General features: G+C 45.5%; 1 protein-coding gene across 3 annotated transcripts in view; it reads right to left on the bottom strand.

Moving 5' to 3' along the window:
• LOC125971900 (unconventional myosin-XVIIIa) overlaps nt 1-17,192 on the bottom strand; it is a 172,512-nt gene that overhangs the window by 151,675 nt on the left and 3,645 nt on the right. For 2 of the 3 annotated variants that reach the window (XM_049725040.2, XM_049725039.2), the window contains exon 2: nt 12,586-13,667. The exons of the other annotated variant lie outside the window; for it this stretch is intronic. In XM_049725040.2, the coding sequence (XP_049580997.1) occupies nt 12,586-13,584 (999 nt within the window). In that variant the 5' untranslated portion in view covers nt 13,585-13,667. The remainder of the gene's footprint in view (nt 1-12,585; nt 13,668-17,192) is intronic. 3 annotated transcript variants of the gene reach the window in all.

Below are 17,192 nucleotides of genomic sequence, written 5' to 3' on the forward strand. Positions count from 1 at the left end.
TTTTCTGCATTTATTTGTTTTCTGCATTTATCTCATTGTAAAAAGGTGATCTCCGCAGACCCAACCTAAGTAAGGAAGGTGAGCAAAGTCTGGTAATAGTGCCTGATCCTGGTGCCAAGATCCAGGGTTGACACGAAAGCTAGCAGAAGCCAATTTCCAAGACACCAACCCGAAGATCAGGGTGTTGACTCTGAGGCGATCCAAAATGTGAGCATTAGAGAGTCATTCATAACTACCATGTGCTTTTGGTTGCTTTATATATATTTTTTTTTCGGGGGTTATTTTATTTGTATGGATAGAGTACCATGAGCCTCGAACATTCTTTTCTCAGGCAACTACCAATGCTGATTCTAATCAATATGGCTCATGGGGAAAAATTGCTAGACATAAGCGCAACACAAAATCCCCTTTTGATCATGTTGTTTGTACACCAGAAACCGTCCGCGTTCCAACTTGCGTGCCATGGCTTTTGTCTTGGACTTACAATAACTCATTAATGTTTACTGTGGCTCCTAATACATCTTCTTCTATTATTTTACCTATGAAAAGTTTGAAAGGTTTCGAAATGGTCACCCCACTACTGGGGATAAATAGCTCGGATATTGGTGGTGTTTAACTAGTCACCCGGTTAGCACCGACTGGGGCACCCTTGTCGCCACACAAACGCAGGATTTTTGGCTCTCTGGTTCCAGTGAAGAGGCTGTGTTCTTTGCTAAACGAGTAACTTTGAGGAATCAGGGCACAAGCCTCCTTTTGACTCTTACACTCCCTGATGGTCAAATTCGTCCTCCAAATGCCACCTTGTTTAGCACTTCCTTTTGGGGTTTTCAACTGTGGGCTTGGTCCTCTGGAATTGATCCTCACTTTCCTATTGCTATTTGCATTAGCAAAACAGTGTCGATCGCAGACCGTCCCGTTGTAGATAATTGCACCCTGTCAGCAGGAGCAAAAGTCACAGGTATGCTCCTCACTGGTGTGGACAGCTATTTTGTAGCCTCCACAGGAATAGGCGGTCAGACCAACGGCCTAGGTGTGCTGTTGTTTTGATGTTGGGCTCGTCCATTTCGCCTGCTCATGATTGTTTTGGATGGGATGGGGTTTACCCTGTTGCCTCTATGACAGAGTGTGGACCCCTTTTTTCGTCTGATGTGGTTAAGGGTAGTTTTGCATGCGTTAGATTACCTGGTGCCGGTGAAAGGCTCGGTGCCCTACCTACTCCATGGTGTGGGTCCATGACCAATGTCACTGCCGCTTTTTTTTTTTTTTGCCCATTGCTCGTGGTGATATTTGGTTTTGGTGTAATGGTAACAAACTTTGTGATGGGTTGGCTTTGAAGAGCTCTGGAATTTGCGTTTTGGTGGCCCCGTTGTTTCCTGTTCATTTGATGCCAATGTCCTCTTGTGATCTGGCATCTTTTGCTAAGTCCGTTGTGCCCGAATTCTGGCCGAGAACGAAGCGAAACGCCGAATGGCAGGGTGCAGCTAATCCAGCTTACATAGACGCCATTGGTGTCCCTAGAGGAGTACCGGATGAGTATAAGCTGGTGGATCAGATAGCGGCTGGTTTTGAATCCGCGCTGTGTTGGTGGTGTACTCTTAACAAAAATGTTGACAGGATTAGCTACATTACAACGTGCAGAGGCTTGGAAACTGGACCGAGGCGGGTTTCAAGGCGGTCCACTCCCAACCGGCCGCTACTTCCCTCATGGCTTTCCAGAATCGAATGGCCCTTGACATGCTACTCTCAAAAGAGGGCGGTGTCTGCGCCATGTTTGGTGAGCAATGTTGCACATTTATTCCAAATAATACTGCAGCCGACGGAAGCCTGTCCCGGGCCCTTGAGCGTCTGCGAACCTTGAATGGGAAGATGAAGGAACACAGTGGGGTGAACACGGAGGTTTGGACCGACTGGTTGAACGTGTTCGGAAAGTACCGCACCCTGGTTTCCTCGGTCCTGGTCTCCATTGCCGTTTTCTCTGCCATTTTGACCCTGTGTGGATGTTGTTGCATTCCTTGTCTCCGATCCTTAATTAATGGGTTAATTACAGCTGCTATCTCTCCACCAGCTGAGACTTTTCTGTTTCTCCAAGGGTGATGACCTTTCGATCGACGGGAGTTCTTTCTCTAGTGACGACTCTGTCAGCGAATCTATTGTGGTAAACCTGTCCGATTTGTTTCCTGACTCTGGCTTTGACGATTAAGACTCAATTTCCTCCCAAGTGTAAGCTGGTTCTTGCGAAATGTGATCCCTTGGCTGAAAATCTTTCGAAGTGGCCATATGGGTGATAAGTTAGTCCCCGAGAACTTATGATAAACAGGAGGAAATTGTTAGAAAAATTGTATATATATGTTATCATGCGTTCTCTAATGAGTGCTTATTGGTAATGTTACTGTTCAGTATGCTTGCTGCTTTAACTTGCTTGTTCTTATCTTGTGCAACAGAGCAGAGGGATTACGGCTGGGTCAGGGGCGAGATGGCGGTTGTGTCAAACAAGATACTGCTGACATCTCGGCGTCCACCAGAGCAGATCGTGAGGGCAACGCGTCAAACGATGCGTCATGAACCTTCTGATCTTCCTTAAAGAACATTACTTTCTCTTTTTATCTCTCGGAATATTGCTTAAACTGTTTTGCTGATATAGCCATATCTGCACGCAACACTTTGTGCATTACTTTTTGTTTCTTTTCTTACGAGACGAAGCCCACAATCTCTCTCCCCCCCCACCCCCCACCCCCCCCCCCCTCAGGGGCTTATCGTCTCACACTGTGGGTAGGGCATTCCAAATAAAAAGAGCGAGGAGTGTAAACAGATTTTTTAGTGTAGTCAGATTGTAGAACGCAATCTGTATCTCACTCCTCGCGAGAAAACTCAATATTCTGCCTCACTTGTATTTGTCTGCTGATCCTTTTCTTTTATACAGATATTCAGTTAGCACTTTGAACCTGACACATTGCAAAGGCATGTTCCCTCAAAATGGTAATGTTTGCCGATGACACCAGTATATTATGTACTGGACATAATTTAAGACAAATGGAAGCTTGTATAAACAGAGAAATGTCAATTTTACAGGCTTAGTTCAATGCAAATATATTATCTTTAAATCCATCCAAAACTAAATATATGCTATTTGGGAAAAGAAAACTAAGCGAAGACTTAAACTTAGTGTCAAACGGTATCAAGATTGAACGAGTTAATGAGTATCAAATGCTTGGCATAACACTTGATTGTTTACTTAACTGGAAACAACAAATTACAAACTTGTGCAAAAAAATATCAAGAAATATGGCCATTCTGTGGAGGCTGCAAAATAAAATTAGTACATCTGCTTTAAGAATAATGTATTTGACACTCATAGAGCCACATCTATACTATTGTTCAGAGGACTGGGGTCACGCATACCAGACATCATTAGAAGCACTTTACAAACAACAGAAAAGAGCACTGAGGATCATTTGCAAAAAGCCGTACAATTCTCACACGAACGACCTCTTTATAAACACTGGAATACTGAAGCTCCAAGACTTAATCACTTTTGTAGGACTGTTAAATGTGTACAAAGTTTCTAGATGTATGCTACCAGTAAATATTCAAAGCCTATTCACCCTCAGGGACACAAAACACGACCTCAGAGGATTATTAAACTTTGACCAACGACAAGTGTCCAGTACACTTGGAGGACAATCGCTGACGGTTGTCGGTGTAAGAAATTGGAACAAACTGAACTCTGACCTAAAACTGTCTGATAATTTCAAGGACTTCAAGAAGAAACTGAGAACCTCTCTCATATCTAATTACGTAAACTGAGTCCGCGGCAACCCTGGGACGAAAGCATTGATAGCTGTTTGTTACACTCGTTACAAATCATTCAAATTCCAAATATTAGCATCATACATAACCATAAATTTTGGCTATTTTTGAAACTAATGTGTAAATGTACTAATGTACAAATATTGGCATCATACATAACCATAAATTTTGATGTTGACTATTTTAAAATTAATGTGTTACATAATATCTGTGAAGACTCTCATGAAATTGCTGTGTGATAAATATCTGTGAAAACACGAAAAATCTTTGGATGAAAGTTTTGGGACGGGACTCGACAAGCAAGGCTGCTTCCACCCGTTCCGTTTTCGGCGAGTACGAAACGAACTCTAAGCTCTGTAAAGAAAGTGTGACTTTGATGATGTCTGTGTACGAGCTGAAATAAACAAAAACAAAAAAACAAAAAATATATATATGATTTAGATACAGTACATTAGTTATACAAATCTATTGCTATAACTGCAATTTTTATTTATTTTCCAGAAATGTCTTATTTACTTTCCGGGAAATACATAGTATCTATATTACCAGAGTAAGGGGCAACTCCCTATTCCAATGGGATGCTTTAAATAGAAAAGCAGACGTAGTATTATTTCATCTCACGTCGCAAGACATTTTTCCCCCCAGTGTTATTTTTTGCTTTCACAATTACAAGATAACTTAACCAAAAGAATAGATCTGGACGGCCAAGTCCATTGATATGAGTGTAAATTTGCTGTCCTGCTGTGTCATTGAGACTAGTGCGGAGAGAAAGAGAACTGCTGAGAGTGGGGGGTTTACGTTAGTAGTAGTCAGCACTCGCAGTGACCAATCAGGCTCTGGCATTAGACCATAACATGAACAGAGAAAATATGTTATTGCACTCATAGCCACTAGTCTTCATGCATTCATACATCTACTGCCCTTTCAAGCAGGGAATGAAAAACATGTTTATTGAGATATTAGTTAATTTGATGAATAAATCTTTTCAACATTTCATTTTCCTATGGCCTTCTATTATTCATACTATTTCAAACTGTGTAAATTTTGGGAGGAAAAACATCCAAGTCCAGGTATATTTTGCAAAACACACTAGATATCTCCCAATATTTTGTTATTGTTCATTGACGTTGTAAAGAAAACCACAACCAGATGGATGAATAAATAAGCAGAAGGAACAAGACCCATCAAAAAATACCAATGTGTGTTTTGAAAATTGTGTGGGGGGGTTTCTTGTTTTCTAAAAATATTGAAATATGATTTGGGCAATTATGCTATGCAGCTGACGAAATGCAAGTGGGAAAATGTTTATGGGCCACTGAAATCAAGGTTGATCTTTTTGGCTATGAATCCAAAAAGTACAACAGCACATCCAAAAGCAGTGCTCATCACTCCAAGAAGACCATACCCGCAGGGAAGGGGGGGGGAAAGGAGGGAGGGAATCCTTGATTGAAGGCCATGTGAAACAATTGCATATGGTGCACTAGTTAGCACATCCGCCTCACAGTTAGGAGGGTGTGGGTTCGATTCCACCTTTGGCTCTCCCAGTGTGGAGATTGCATGTTCTCCCCGTGCCCGCGTGGATTTTCTCCGGGCACAGTGGCGGCATGCTTTGGGGGCCGTTTTCCTTCAACTGGGGCGTTAGTCAAGGTTGAAGTTGTAATGAACCCTTAGCCTTAGTTCAAAACCTTAAGGCTTTTGCCAGAAAGCAAAAACATGTCTGGAAAATACTAGAACGGCCGAACTTTATTAGAAATAACTGGAGGTACTTCAAATGGTGGCAGGTATAATGACTTCCATTAAACACAATTGGTTGATCGAAAATCGCAAATTAATAATTGACTGATTCATTTTAGCAAAGTGTAATTTCTTCAGTGTCATCCCATGAAAAGATAAAGAAAACAACATTCAGTTCGTGGTCACACACTTGCGACCCAAACCTCCGCTACTCAGTGAATTACGAGTTGAATGTTTTTTGACAGATATTCTGACTTTAATTCGATTTGCTGAAAGTTGTTGAGAAAAAAATTGTATTGTGATTTTTTGACAGATATTGGGACTTCAATTCAATTTGCGATTTTCTTGAAATCAGGTTTCAGTGCACTATTTATTCACAATGTACATTAACATTAATTAGAAACATGACAGAAAATGACTATTAATTGTATTCATTGAATTTTTTGGTCCTGACAGAAATGGTGCATGTAAAATTCAGAATGAGCATATTGTTGATTGGGTTATTTGAATGCGGAAAGGCATGCTGGGTAATCGGGAAAGACGGAATTTTGCCTGGAGGGCTGCCCCAATGTGTAGGGGTAGGGCCAAGCCATCATTTATAGGCTACAATTTAATTAAGTTGTATAAATGGTTTTAATTCAAGAAAATCCACCATATTATGTCTTCGAACACCCCTTTTGCATTGCAGTTCTCTTTCCCGTGTCCCATGGAACATGGAGTGTCATTATTTCAAGAGACATTCCAGCAGGTTTTTGGGGGGGATATCCTGTCGACACTAACCATTGTTAAAGGCATAGTTGTATATCCTATCTGCTTTTGTTGAAATATTGATTTAATCCTTGTGCGTTCCTGTTTTAAACCAGGGGTCACCAATTCACCTCCCCAAGGGCTCCTACCCACAATATTTTAGATGTATCCCTCCTGATCATTTCAATCAGGTGTGTTATTGGAGGGACACATCTAAAGCACTGTAGATAGGTGCTCTGGAGGACCAGAGTTGGTGACCTCTGTTTTAAAAAATTTGCTGAATATTTAGAAGGATATGAAGAATAGGCTAGACCCTTGATTTAACTTCTTGTTACACGGCCATTGATGTTTGTTTGTTTGTTGCTGCTCAGTTTCTTGACTGTTTCTCGCGCGTGCGTGCGTTTATGCACTGGGAACTGGCAACGCACGTTGTCCCTGGGGTATGTCAAGTCTAGCTTTTTTGGCTCTCATTTACCGGTGTTAAAGTTATTAAAGTTTTTTTTATTAATGAATCTGTGACATCTTCCTTTGCAAATATCTCATAATATAACGCCAAAACCCGCAGCTAATACTGATATTGGCAAAGCAGCCAATATGTACAGTTTTGACTTTCTGGCTAAATTTACCTATTGCGCCGTTTAATCAGGTGCACTTTGTCGTCTGGAAATTATGGTAATCAAATGCAAATTGACGTTTCAATGTAGTTGACTGCTGTAATCTGCACTTTAGTTTGTGTGATTTCTGACTGATTTACAGCACAGTATACACATGTCAACATCATGTTAACATCACACTCGTTGCACAATTTTACTGTCTAGGTGAACAAGCGATGCATTCGCTTCCTAATAGTTACCAGAGGATGATAAAAGTAGGATAGTCAGCCAAAAGTTAAAGGATGGTGTGGTATTCAGAAATGTTGCTGAGGAGCAACAACTCATCCGTATGGAAACATGCCGCAGGCATTTTTTTTTCTTATCTTTTCTTTATAGTTAGAATGGGCAAAATGCAAAAGCATGTGTAAAAAAAATAATTAGGGGAGTCTTTAACTTTATAGTTATCACACAACTCTAATACATAGTACAATTTATCCTAGTCATGCGCAATTTCTCAAAATAGGATCTGTTTCAGACAAACCATGCAAACGAATGCCGCTACCACCACAATTAATGAAAGGGTTTGTTTCTGGCTCGAGCCTTCCTGTTTGGAGTGCACATGTTCTCCCCATGCTGGCGTGAGTTGCCTCCGGGTTGCTCTGGTTTGCTCCCGCATTCTAAAAACATGCTTGGTAGGCCTACTGACCTACTGAGGTAGTACAATCCAGTCCTATAGTAACTTCCCTGGCTTTGTACAAATATGTGCTCTACTGTATTTGGTGTTTTCATCAGTGGTGGCAGTAGCACGCCATCTGCTACAGTGAAACCTGTACTTACGAACATCTATACTTTCGAGATACAATACGGAACCTCAAGGTTTTGTGTCTCCACTTATAAACCAAATTCGACATTTGAACCCGTGAGCGACTGGTGACGTTGACGCGTGTGTTCATGCCTCTCCCCTTTGCTTGACCACTTCCTGTGATTGTCTTGGCATGCGTTGGCATAGTAGTGACAAATTCATCCATAGTTAAGCCGTAGTTTTTGTAGTCAAACAACTGCTAAGAAAGCTAGTGCAAAAAGCAGTGATCGTAGACAGAAGCGGGTGTAGCGAACTTAGAAATTAAACACGTTACATGATTCTTCCACCCTCCCCCCCTGAACCCCGTCTCTCAAGTACCTATTCCTATAGCTGGTCGTCATTTCTTTCAAGGTAAAGCACTTAAAAATTAATTTTAAAAAAATGATTTAAAAAAACAAAAACAAATTGCCATTCGTTCTTATGGGAAAAATTGCTTCTACTTACAGGCTTTTCTACCTAAGAATGTAATCATGGAAGAAAATTAAGTTTGTAAAGTAGACGTTTCACTGTACTTGGTTTGTCAAGAACAGATGCCGTTTCGAGAAACTTGCCATGATGGTACATATTGCATTATACTTGGAGTGATGACCATAAAGCTTCTCAAACTGACACTGAAGTTCGAGGATCAAAAAAACTTAATTAAGTAACTGTGCTCCAATGTCAATTGGCTAGGAAATGATATGCTGATATGATATGCTTAGTGATATGATATGCTTAGTTAGCCTGGCAAACGCTAATGACCACAGGTCTGTCCAAATTATGCCTGAAACGAAATACTAAACTACCGTATTGGCTCGAATACAAGATGACCCTGATTATAAGACGACCCTTCTTTTTCAAGACTCAAGTTTTAAAAAAGACTTTTTGAACAACAAATTTAATTTTTATACAGAAAATAATTACAGTTCATCTGAAACAAATTATTATAACAATATCCATCCATCCATCCATCCATCCATCCATCCATCCATCCATCTTCTTCCGCTTATCCGGGGTCGGGTCGCGGGGGCAGCAGCTTTAGGAGGGACTCCCAGACTTCCCTCTCCCCAGCCACTTCATCCAGCTCATCCCGGGGGACCCCAAGGCGTTCCCAGGCCAGCTGAGAGACATAGTCTCTCCAGCGCGTCCTGGGTCGTCCCCGGGGTCTCCTACCGGTGGGACATGCCCGGAACACCTCCCCAGGGAGGCGTCCAGGAGGCATCCTGATAAGATGCCCGAGCCACCTCATCTGGCTCCTCTCAACGTGGAGGAGTAGCGACTCTACTCCGAGTCTCTCCCGGATGACCGAGCTTCTCACCCTATCTCTAAGGGAGAGCCCGGACATCCTGCGGAGAAAACTCATTTCGGCCGCTTGTATCCGAGATCTCGTTCTTTCGGTCACGACCCATAGCTCGTGACCATAGGTGAGGGTAGGAGCGTAAATCGACCGGTAAATTGAGAGCTTTGCCTTTTGGCTCAGCTCTCTCTTCACCACAACGGACCGGTACAGGGTCCGCATTACTGCCGACGCTGCACCGATCCGCCTGTCGATCTCACGCTCCATCCTCCCCTCACTCGTGAACAAGACTCCAAGATACTTGAACTCCTCCACTTGGGGCAGGATCTCATCCCCGATCCGGAGAGGGCATTCCACCCTTTTCCGATCGAGGACCATGGACTCGGATTTGGAGGTGCTGACCCTCATGCCGACCGCTTCACACTCGGCTGCGAACCGTTCCAGCGAGAGCTGGAGATCACGGCCTGAAGAAGCCAACAGCACCACGTCATCTGCAAAAAGCAGGGACGCGATGCTGAGGTCCCCAAACCGGACCCCCTCAACGCCTCGGCTGCGCCTAGAAATTCTGTCCATAAAAATTATGAACAGAATCGGTGACAAAGGGCAGCCTTGGCGGAGTCCAACCCTCACTGGGAACGAATCCGACTTACTGCCGGAAATGTGGACCAGACTCTGGCATCGGTGATACAGGGACCGAACCGCCCTTATCAGTTGGCTCGGCACCCCGTACTCCCGAAGCACCCTCCACAGAACCTCCCGAGGGACACGGTCGAACGCCTTCTCCAAGTCCACAAAACACATGTGGACTGGTTGGGCGAACTCCCATGCACCCTCGAGGATCCTGCCGAGGGTGTAGAGCTGGTCCACTGTTCCACGGCCAGGACGAAAGCCACACTGCTCCTCCTGAATCCGAGGTTCGACCTCCCGACGGACCCTCCTCTCCAGCACCCCTGAATAGACCTTACCAGGGAGGCTGATGAGTGTGATTCCCCTGTAATTGGAACACACCCTCCGGTCCCCCTTCTTAAAGAGGGGAACCACCACCCCAGTCTGCCAATCCAGAGGCACTGTCCCCGATGTCCACGCAACGTTGTAGAGGCGTGTCAGCCATGACAGCCCCACAACATCCAGAGCCTTTAAGAACTCTGGGCGGATCTCATCCACCCCCGGGGCCTTGCCACCGAGGAGTTTTTTAACTACCTCAGTGACTTCGACTCCAGAGATTGGAGAATCCGCCTCAGAGTCTCTAGGCCCTGCTTCCTCAATGGAAGGCGTGTAGGTGGAATTGAGGAGGTCTTCGAAGTATTCTCCCCACCGACTCACGACGTCCCGAGTCGAGGTCAGCAGCACGCCATCCCCACTGTAAACAGTGTTGACGTTGCACTGCTTCCCCCTCCTGAGACGCCGGATGGTGGACCAGAATTTCCTCGAAGCCGTCCGAAAGTCATTCTCCATGGCCTCACCGAACTCCTCCCACGCCCGGGTTTTTGCCTCAGCAACCGCCGAAGCCGCGTTCCGCTTGGCCATCCGGTACCTGTCAGCTGCCTCCGGAGTCCCGCAGGCCAAAACGGCCCGATAGGACTCCTTCTTCAGCTTGACGGCATCCCTTACCGCCGGTGTCCACCAGCGGGTTCGGGGGTTGCCGCCACGACAGGCACCAACGACCTTACGGCCACAGCTCCGGTCGGCCGCCTCAACAATGGAGGCGCGGAACATGGTCCACTCAGACTCAATGTCCCCCGCCTCCCCCGGGACGTGGGAAAAGCTCTGCCGGAGGTGGGAGTTGAAGCTCTTCCTGACAGGAGATTCTGCCAGACGTTCCCAGCAGACCCTCACAGAGCGTTTGGGTCTGCCAGGTCGGACCGGCATCTTCCCCCACCATCGGAGCCAACCCACCACCAGGTGGTGATCAGTTGACAGCTCCGCCCCTCTCTTCACCCGAGTGTCCAAAACATGCGGCCGCAAATCCGATGACACGACTACAAAGTCGATCATCGAACTGCGGCCTAGGGTGTCCTGGTGCCAAGTGCACACATGGACACCCTTATGTTTGAACATGGTGTTCATTATTGAAAATCCGTGTCGAGCACAGAAGTCCAACAATAGAACACCGATCGGGTTCAGATCAGGGGGGCCGTTCCTCCCAATCACGCCCTTCCAGGTCTCACTGTCATTGCCCACGTGAGCATTGAAGTCTCCCAGTAGAACGATAGAGTCCCCAGAAGGAGCGCTCTCCAGCACTTCCTCCAGGGACTCCAAGAAGGGTGGGTACTCTGAGCTGCTGTTTGGTGCATAGACACAAACAACAGTCAGGACCCGTCCCCCCACCCGAAGGCGGAGGGAGGCTACCCTCTCGTTCACCGGGGTGAACCCCAATGTGCAGGCGCCCAGCCGGGGGGCAATAAGTATACCCACACCTGCTCGACGCCTCTCACCGTGGGCAACTCCAGAGTGGAAGAGAGTCCAGCCCCTCTCGAGAGGGCTTGTACCGGAACCCAAACTGTGTGTGGAGCCTAGTCCGACTATATCTAGTCGGAATCTTTCTGCCTCGCACACCAGCTCGGGCTCCTTTCCAGCCAGAGAGGTGACATTCCATGTCCCAAGAGCCAGCTTCTGCAGCCGGGGATCAGACCGCCAAGGTCCCCGCCTTTGGCTGCCGCCCAGCTCACATTGCACCCGACCCCTTCGGACCCTCCCACAGGTGGTGAGCCCATGGGAAGGGGGACCCACGTTTCCATTTCGGGCTATGCCCGGCCGGGCCCCATGGGCGAAGGCCCGGCCACCAGACGCTCGCCTTCGAGCCCCGCCTCCAGGATTATAACAATATATTCGAGAGAAAAAGCATGTTATTTTGCCTCATTCAAATCATGCAAAAACTGTCTATCACATCTTAATATCTGAACATTTAAATATGTAATCTAAAGTGCAATCACATTTGTAAATGAATGGCTTTTGGTTTTCGAAATGTAAATAAACCTACTGTTTCTCCATTTTCTGTTATCTCTTCTCTTATTTTTTTCTCTTTTCTTTCTTACCGCTATTTTTCATTTTTCTTCTTCATGCTACCGCTATTTTTATTTTTATTCTTCGTGACTGGGGTTCACTTTGGCCTGGGGAGTTAAGTTCAATATTCGCTTTAAAGATATCTGACGCCATCTAGCGTTGTGAATGGGTATAATGTCTAGACCCCGAATGTAAGACGACCCCCACTTTTCAGTCTTCTTTCAATGCAAAAAATACCGTCTTATATTCGGGCCAATAGGGTATATATTGACTTTGGAGACACAATATTTGTCCCGTGACATGATGGCCCATCAGCACCCATGACACCAGGGGGAAAATGCAGGTGACAAAAAAGTAGGAGCAGAGACTCCAGCTGGCAGACAATATGGGGACTCAACAGGACTTTATTTATGAAAAGATTGGGTAAAAAGATCAATATGCTCCTCTGAGGCACACAAAACTGATGCCGCGAGAAGTATATTATTAGGCAAACGTGACAGCAGCACAGAGGGCATAATAGGTTATAGTTATAGAAAATTAACAGTAAAGTTCACATGTCTAACCTGACTCCGAAGTTCCTCTGTGTTCCTTAGCCAACAGCGGCTCAGCTCACTCAGCTCCAGGATTGGCTGCACTTTCAGTCGTACGGTGTCACCAGATTGGCGGATCATCTCAACAATTTCATCCCGGCTCTTGTTCTCTACATTGCGGCCATTTATCTCCACCAGTCTGTCTCCTGGCACCAGACCAAGCGCCAGATCCTTTGTACCTGCACCAGGCTCAGCAAAGTGAACTACCCGCCTGTAGACTCCACCGTCCGGGCTGCGGTCCAGCATGGTAGTGCGACGCAAAGAAAATCCAAAATCGCCTGTGTTGCGACGCTGGAGTATCAGCTCACGTGTCTCAGGTGGAGTTGGGGCAACAACAGCTGGTAGATGTAATTGAGCAGGGAATGTCTTGTCAACGACTTCTGGAATAGAAAACTGTCTGGCAATGGGTTTTGCAGTATGTTGGTTGAGGCTATGTTTGCGTAACATATTGAAGACTTTGCTCTCCACTTGTGGAGAATCAGAGTCCTGGCCTGATGGGGTGGAACATTCTGAAGGGCTCTCTTCCTTGCTTCTTTGGGAAAAGGAAAACCGCTTTATCATTTGTCCCATCTGTGAGGAGTTTTGTTTGGCCAGTGAGCCAAAGTGTGCTACGCGATCTCGTACAGAATTGCGATGATCCTGACCTCCGCCCTCACCCTTCAGGTCATCAGTGGAGCTAGCAGCGCTCAGCTGCTCATCCAGAACCATACTGCTTCTGTTGCTCAGGCCGTCTGATTCAATGTCAGTCAGAGTGAGTTCCGAGCCGCTCGCCACTTTGATAGGAATTGGGTTGGAGATCTCCACCTTGTGCTTGGACTCACGCTTTGCTTCTCTTTTCAAGTTGAAGAAACCTCGCCGCATGCTCATCTCCTCCAGGCTTCGCAGCTCTGCCGCAGACATTCTCTCCTTTTTGTCTTTCTTTTCCTTCCTTCCCGATTCCCTCTCCTTATCCTTTTTCATCAGATTGAACATGTTGCTGTTTCCTGCCAATATGGCTTAGTTCTTTTTCAGAGAAAGAATCCACTAATATACTTTTATCCAGCCAGGACAAGTGCCTGAAAATAAATGGAGACAAAGACAACTTGTAACTATTGTCAATGCTAATGCTAAATGGCTTCGCAATCACTGAAGATCCATATTCCGTTTTCTGGGTCACGGTTTTTGGCTCAGTTCAGTATACGCTGACTGTCAGCAAAATTAATACATTCTTATATACATATACATTCAGGTTAAAAGTCAAAAGAATGAGGCAGTCTGACAATTGATTGACATCATTGTGACAGTATTGAGGGAGGGAGGGAGGGAGGGAGGGAGGGAGGGAGGGAGGGAGGGAGGGAGGGAGGGAGGGAATCCTTGATTGAAGGCCATGTGAAACAATTGCATATGGTGCACTAGTTAGCACATCCGCCTCACAGTTAGGAGGGTGTGGGTTCGATTCCACCTTTGGCTCTCCCAGTGTGGAGATTGCATGTTCTCCCCGTGCCCGCGTGAATTTTCTCCGGGCACTCCGGTTTCCTCCCACATGCCAAAAACATGCTTGGTAGGCCGATTGAGCACTCCAAAAGGTAGGTGTGAGTGCGAGTGCGGATGGTTGTTCGTCTCTGTGTGTCTACTGCCCGATGACTGCTGGGATAGGCTCCAGCACGCCCGCGACCCCTGTGCCGCCCATACAAAGACATACTGACGAATATTAATAAATAGAAGAGACATAAGTATTAGCATGACAGAACAGTAGGTTCCAAATCTATACCTTTAGGCAAATTCATACATTACATCAGTCTGTCTCTACTGTGCACCCCTACTTCTATCACTATTTCTCGAACAGGGTGCCATGGCACCCTAGTGTGCAGAGAGAGAAAGACAGGGGTGCTGCGAGAACTGTCCCTTAATTTGTCAGAAAATTCTTATTTATTAGTTACAAAATTGTCTTTGGTCATCCTTCTATGTGAATGGCGAACAGTTGAACAGTACTCTTTCATTCGATAGCAGAAATAAAAATAAACCTGTGGATCAATCTATTGCAATTCATATGATAGGTCATGGCTTTCAGCGAACGTATCAGCTTAGTATTCAATTAAACAGACTGATTTCACACTGAGTTCTTAAATTTTTGAGTAAATTGACAGAAGATCATCATTGTTTCACTATCTTGTGCCATTTTATATTTGACAGTGCACCATTAATTTTCCTTTGCTCAAAGGAAAAGTTGGGTACCACTGCTCTGAATTATGTTGTTGCTGTGACTTTGGGTTCGTCCCATCAAGGACCACCACAACTAGTAATTAGCATGAATTCTTTGGCACAGTTGTTAAGCCGGATGCCCTTCCCATTTTTGGGGGGTTTTAACGGTACTGGCCATGAACTGAATTCACAGAGTCTGTATTAAAGGCAGCAGCATATACCATTTCACCACCGGTATCTGTCAGGATTCAGATCTACCTGTGTGTGTGTGTGTGTGTGTGTGTGTGTGTGTGTGTGTGTGTGTGTGTGTGTGTGTGTGTGTGTGTGTGTGTGTGTGTGTGTGTGTGTATATATATATATATATATATATATATATATATATATATATATATATATATATATATATATATATATATGTATATATATATGTATATATATATGTATGGGCTACTGGAACAAGACACAAATGGGCGAGATGCGAGAATAAGGATCTGTTGGAATGCTACTACTCCAGCAACCCGAGCGAGAGGGGTTACATGCGGAGAATGCGGGAACAATGGCAACTTCAATACCCACAGTCAACACTATCGGCCAAGCAACTAGTAGCTCAATGTTCCAATATCCATAAACGGCACCTGCTATCACACCTCGAGATTGATGAGATACAACACAAATGCCATAGCGAAGGCCAACCAGAGCACCAGGTCAGAGACAAGTTAAATCCATGTAAAAGCCCAGAGGTTGGGTACGAAACCCCAATAAGCACAATCAAGCTGAACGAGGCAGCAACTGACCTGAAGAACAAGATCACGGTGAGAATGAATGCTCGGGAACCTAGATACACACTGCAGAGGCTAAGTGAAGTACCCTCAGAAAGTCTCCTAGAAGATGTGAATGCAGCATTGACAACAATTCCTACGGCTACCATCACTGAAACCAATGAGCTGATATACACCTCAGCAGCAGTGATCCTAGAAATGCTTGGCTACAAGAAGAATGACCATATGCGACCACAACAGTGCCCACCATGGAAGAGAAGGCTGGAGGCCAAAATCAAGATAGCACGGAGAGAAGTGAGCCAAATGACAGAGGCCCAGAAAGGTGCAATGAAAAAGCAAGTTCCCAAGAAATACAGCCATATGCCCATACCTGAAGCACTCGAAACTGCCAAACAAAGACTCCAAGCCTTGGCCAGCCGCCTAAAGAGGTACACAAGAGAGAATGAAGCCAGACGAATAAACAGGTTGTTCACAACACAACCAGCGAAAGTGTACGCTCAGTGGCAGGGGAATAATAGCAGAGCAGACCCACCAAGGCTGGAAACTGAACAGTACTGGAAGGATATATGGGAGCGGGAGGCATCACATAAGAAGGATGCACAGTGGCTGGTGGCTCTGAGAAAGGACCACAGCAAGCTCCCTGAACAGAACCCAGTAACCATCACAGTGGCAGACATCCAGAGAAGAGTCTCAGGAATGAAAAACTGGACAGCACCAGGCCCTGACATGATCCACAGCTACTGGCTCAAGAAACTTACAACTCTCCATGAGCGCCTGGCAGCACAAATGAACCAGCTGCTAAGGGATGGGACTCACCCTGGATGGCTAACCCAAGGGCGTACGATCCTGATCCAGAAGGATCCATCAAAGGGTACAGTCCCATCCAACTACCGGCCAATCATCTGCCTCTCCACAACATGGAAGCTGATGTCGGGCATAATATCAGATAAGATCAGCAGGCACATGGATCAATACATGAGCACTGCTCAGAAAGGGATTGGTAAAAATACCAGAGGAGCAAAACATCAACTCCTGGTGGATAGAACAGTCACCCAAGACTGCAGAACTAGACGTACCAACCTGAGCACTGCCTGGATTGATTACAAGAAAGCATATGACTCAATGCCACATACTTGGATCACTGAATGCTTGAGGCTGTACAACATCAATGGGACTCTGAGAACCTTCATCGCCAACTCGATGAAACAGTGGAAAACCACACTTGAAGCCAATGGCAAGCCACTTGCACACGTGACCATCAAATGTGGTATATACCAAGGAGACGCTCTGTCCCCAATGCTGTTCTGGAAAGGACTGAACCCCCTCAGCCAAATAATCAACAAGACGGGCTATGGATACCAACTCAGGAATGGGGCCACCATCAGCCACCTCCTCTACATGGATGACATAAAGCTGTACGCTAAGAACGAGCGGGACATTGACTCCCTGATCCACACTACCAGGATCTACAGCTCTGACATCGGAATGTCATTCGGACTTGAGAAATGTGGCCGCATGGTGACTAAAAGAGGAAAGGTAATCCACACAGAGGGGGTCTCACTCCCAGAAGGAACAATAGCAGACATTGAGGACAGCTACAAATACCTTGGAATTCCACAG

This window comes from Syngnathus scovelli, chromosome 7, assembly GCF_024217435.2.
Source record: "Syngnathus scovelli strain Florida chromosome 7, RoL_Ssco_1.2, whole genome shotgun sequence".
In the NCBI taxonomy this organism is placed as follows: Eukaryota; Metazoa; Chordata; class Actinopteri; order Syngnathiformes; family Syngnathidae; genus Syngnathus; species Syngnathus scovelli.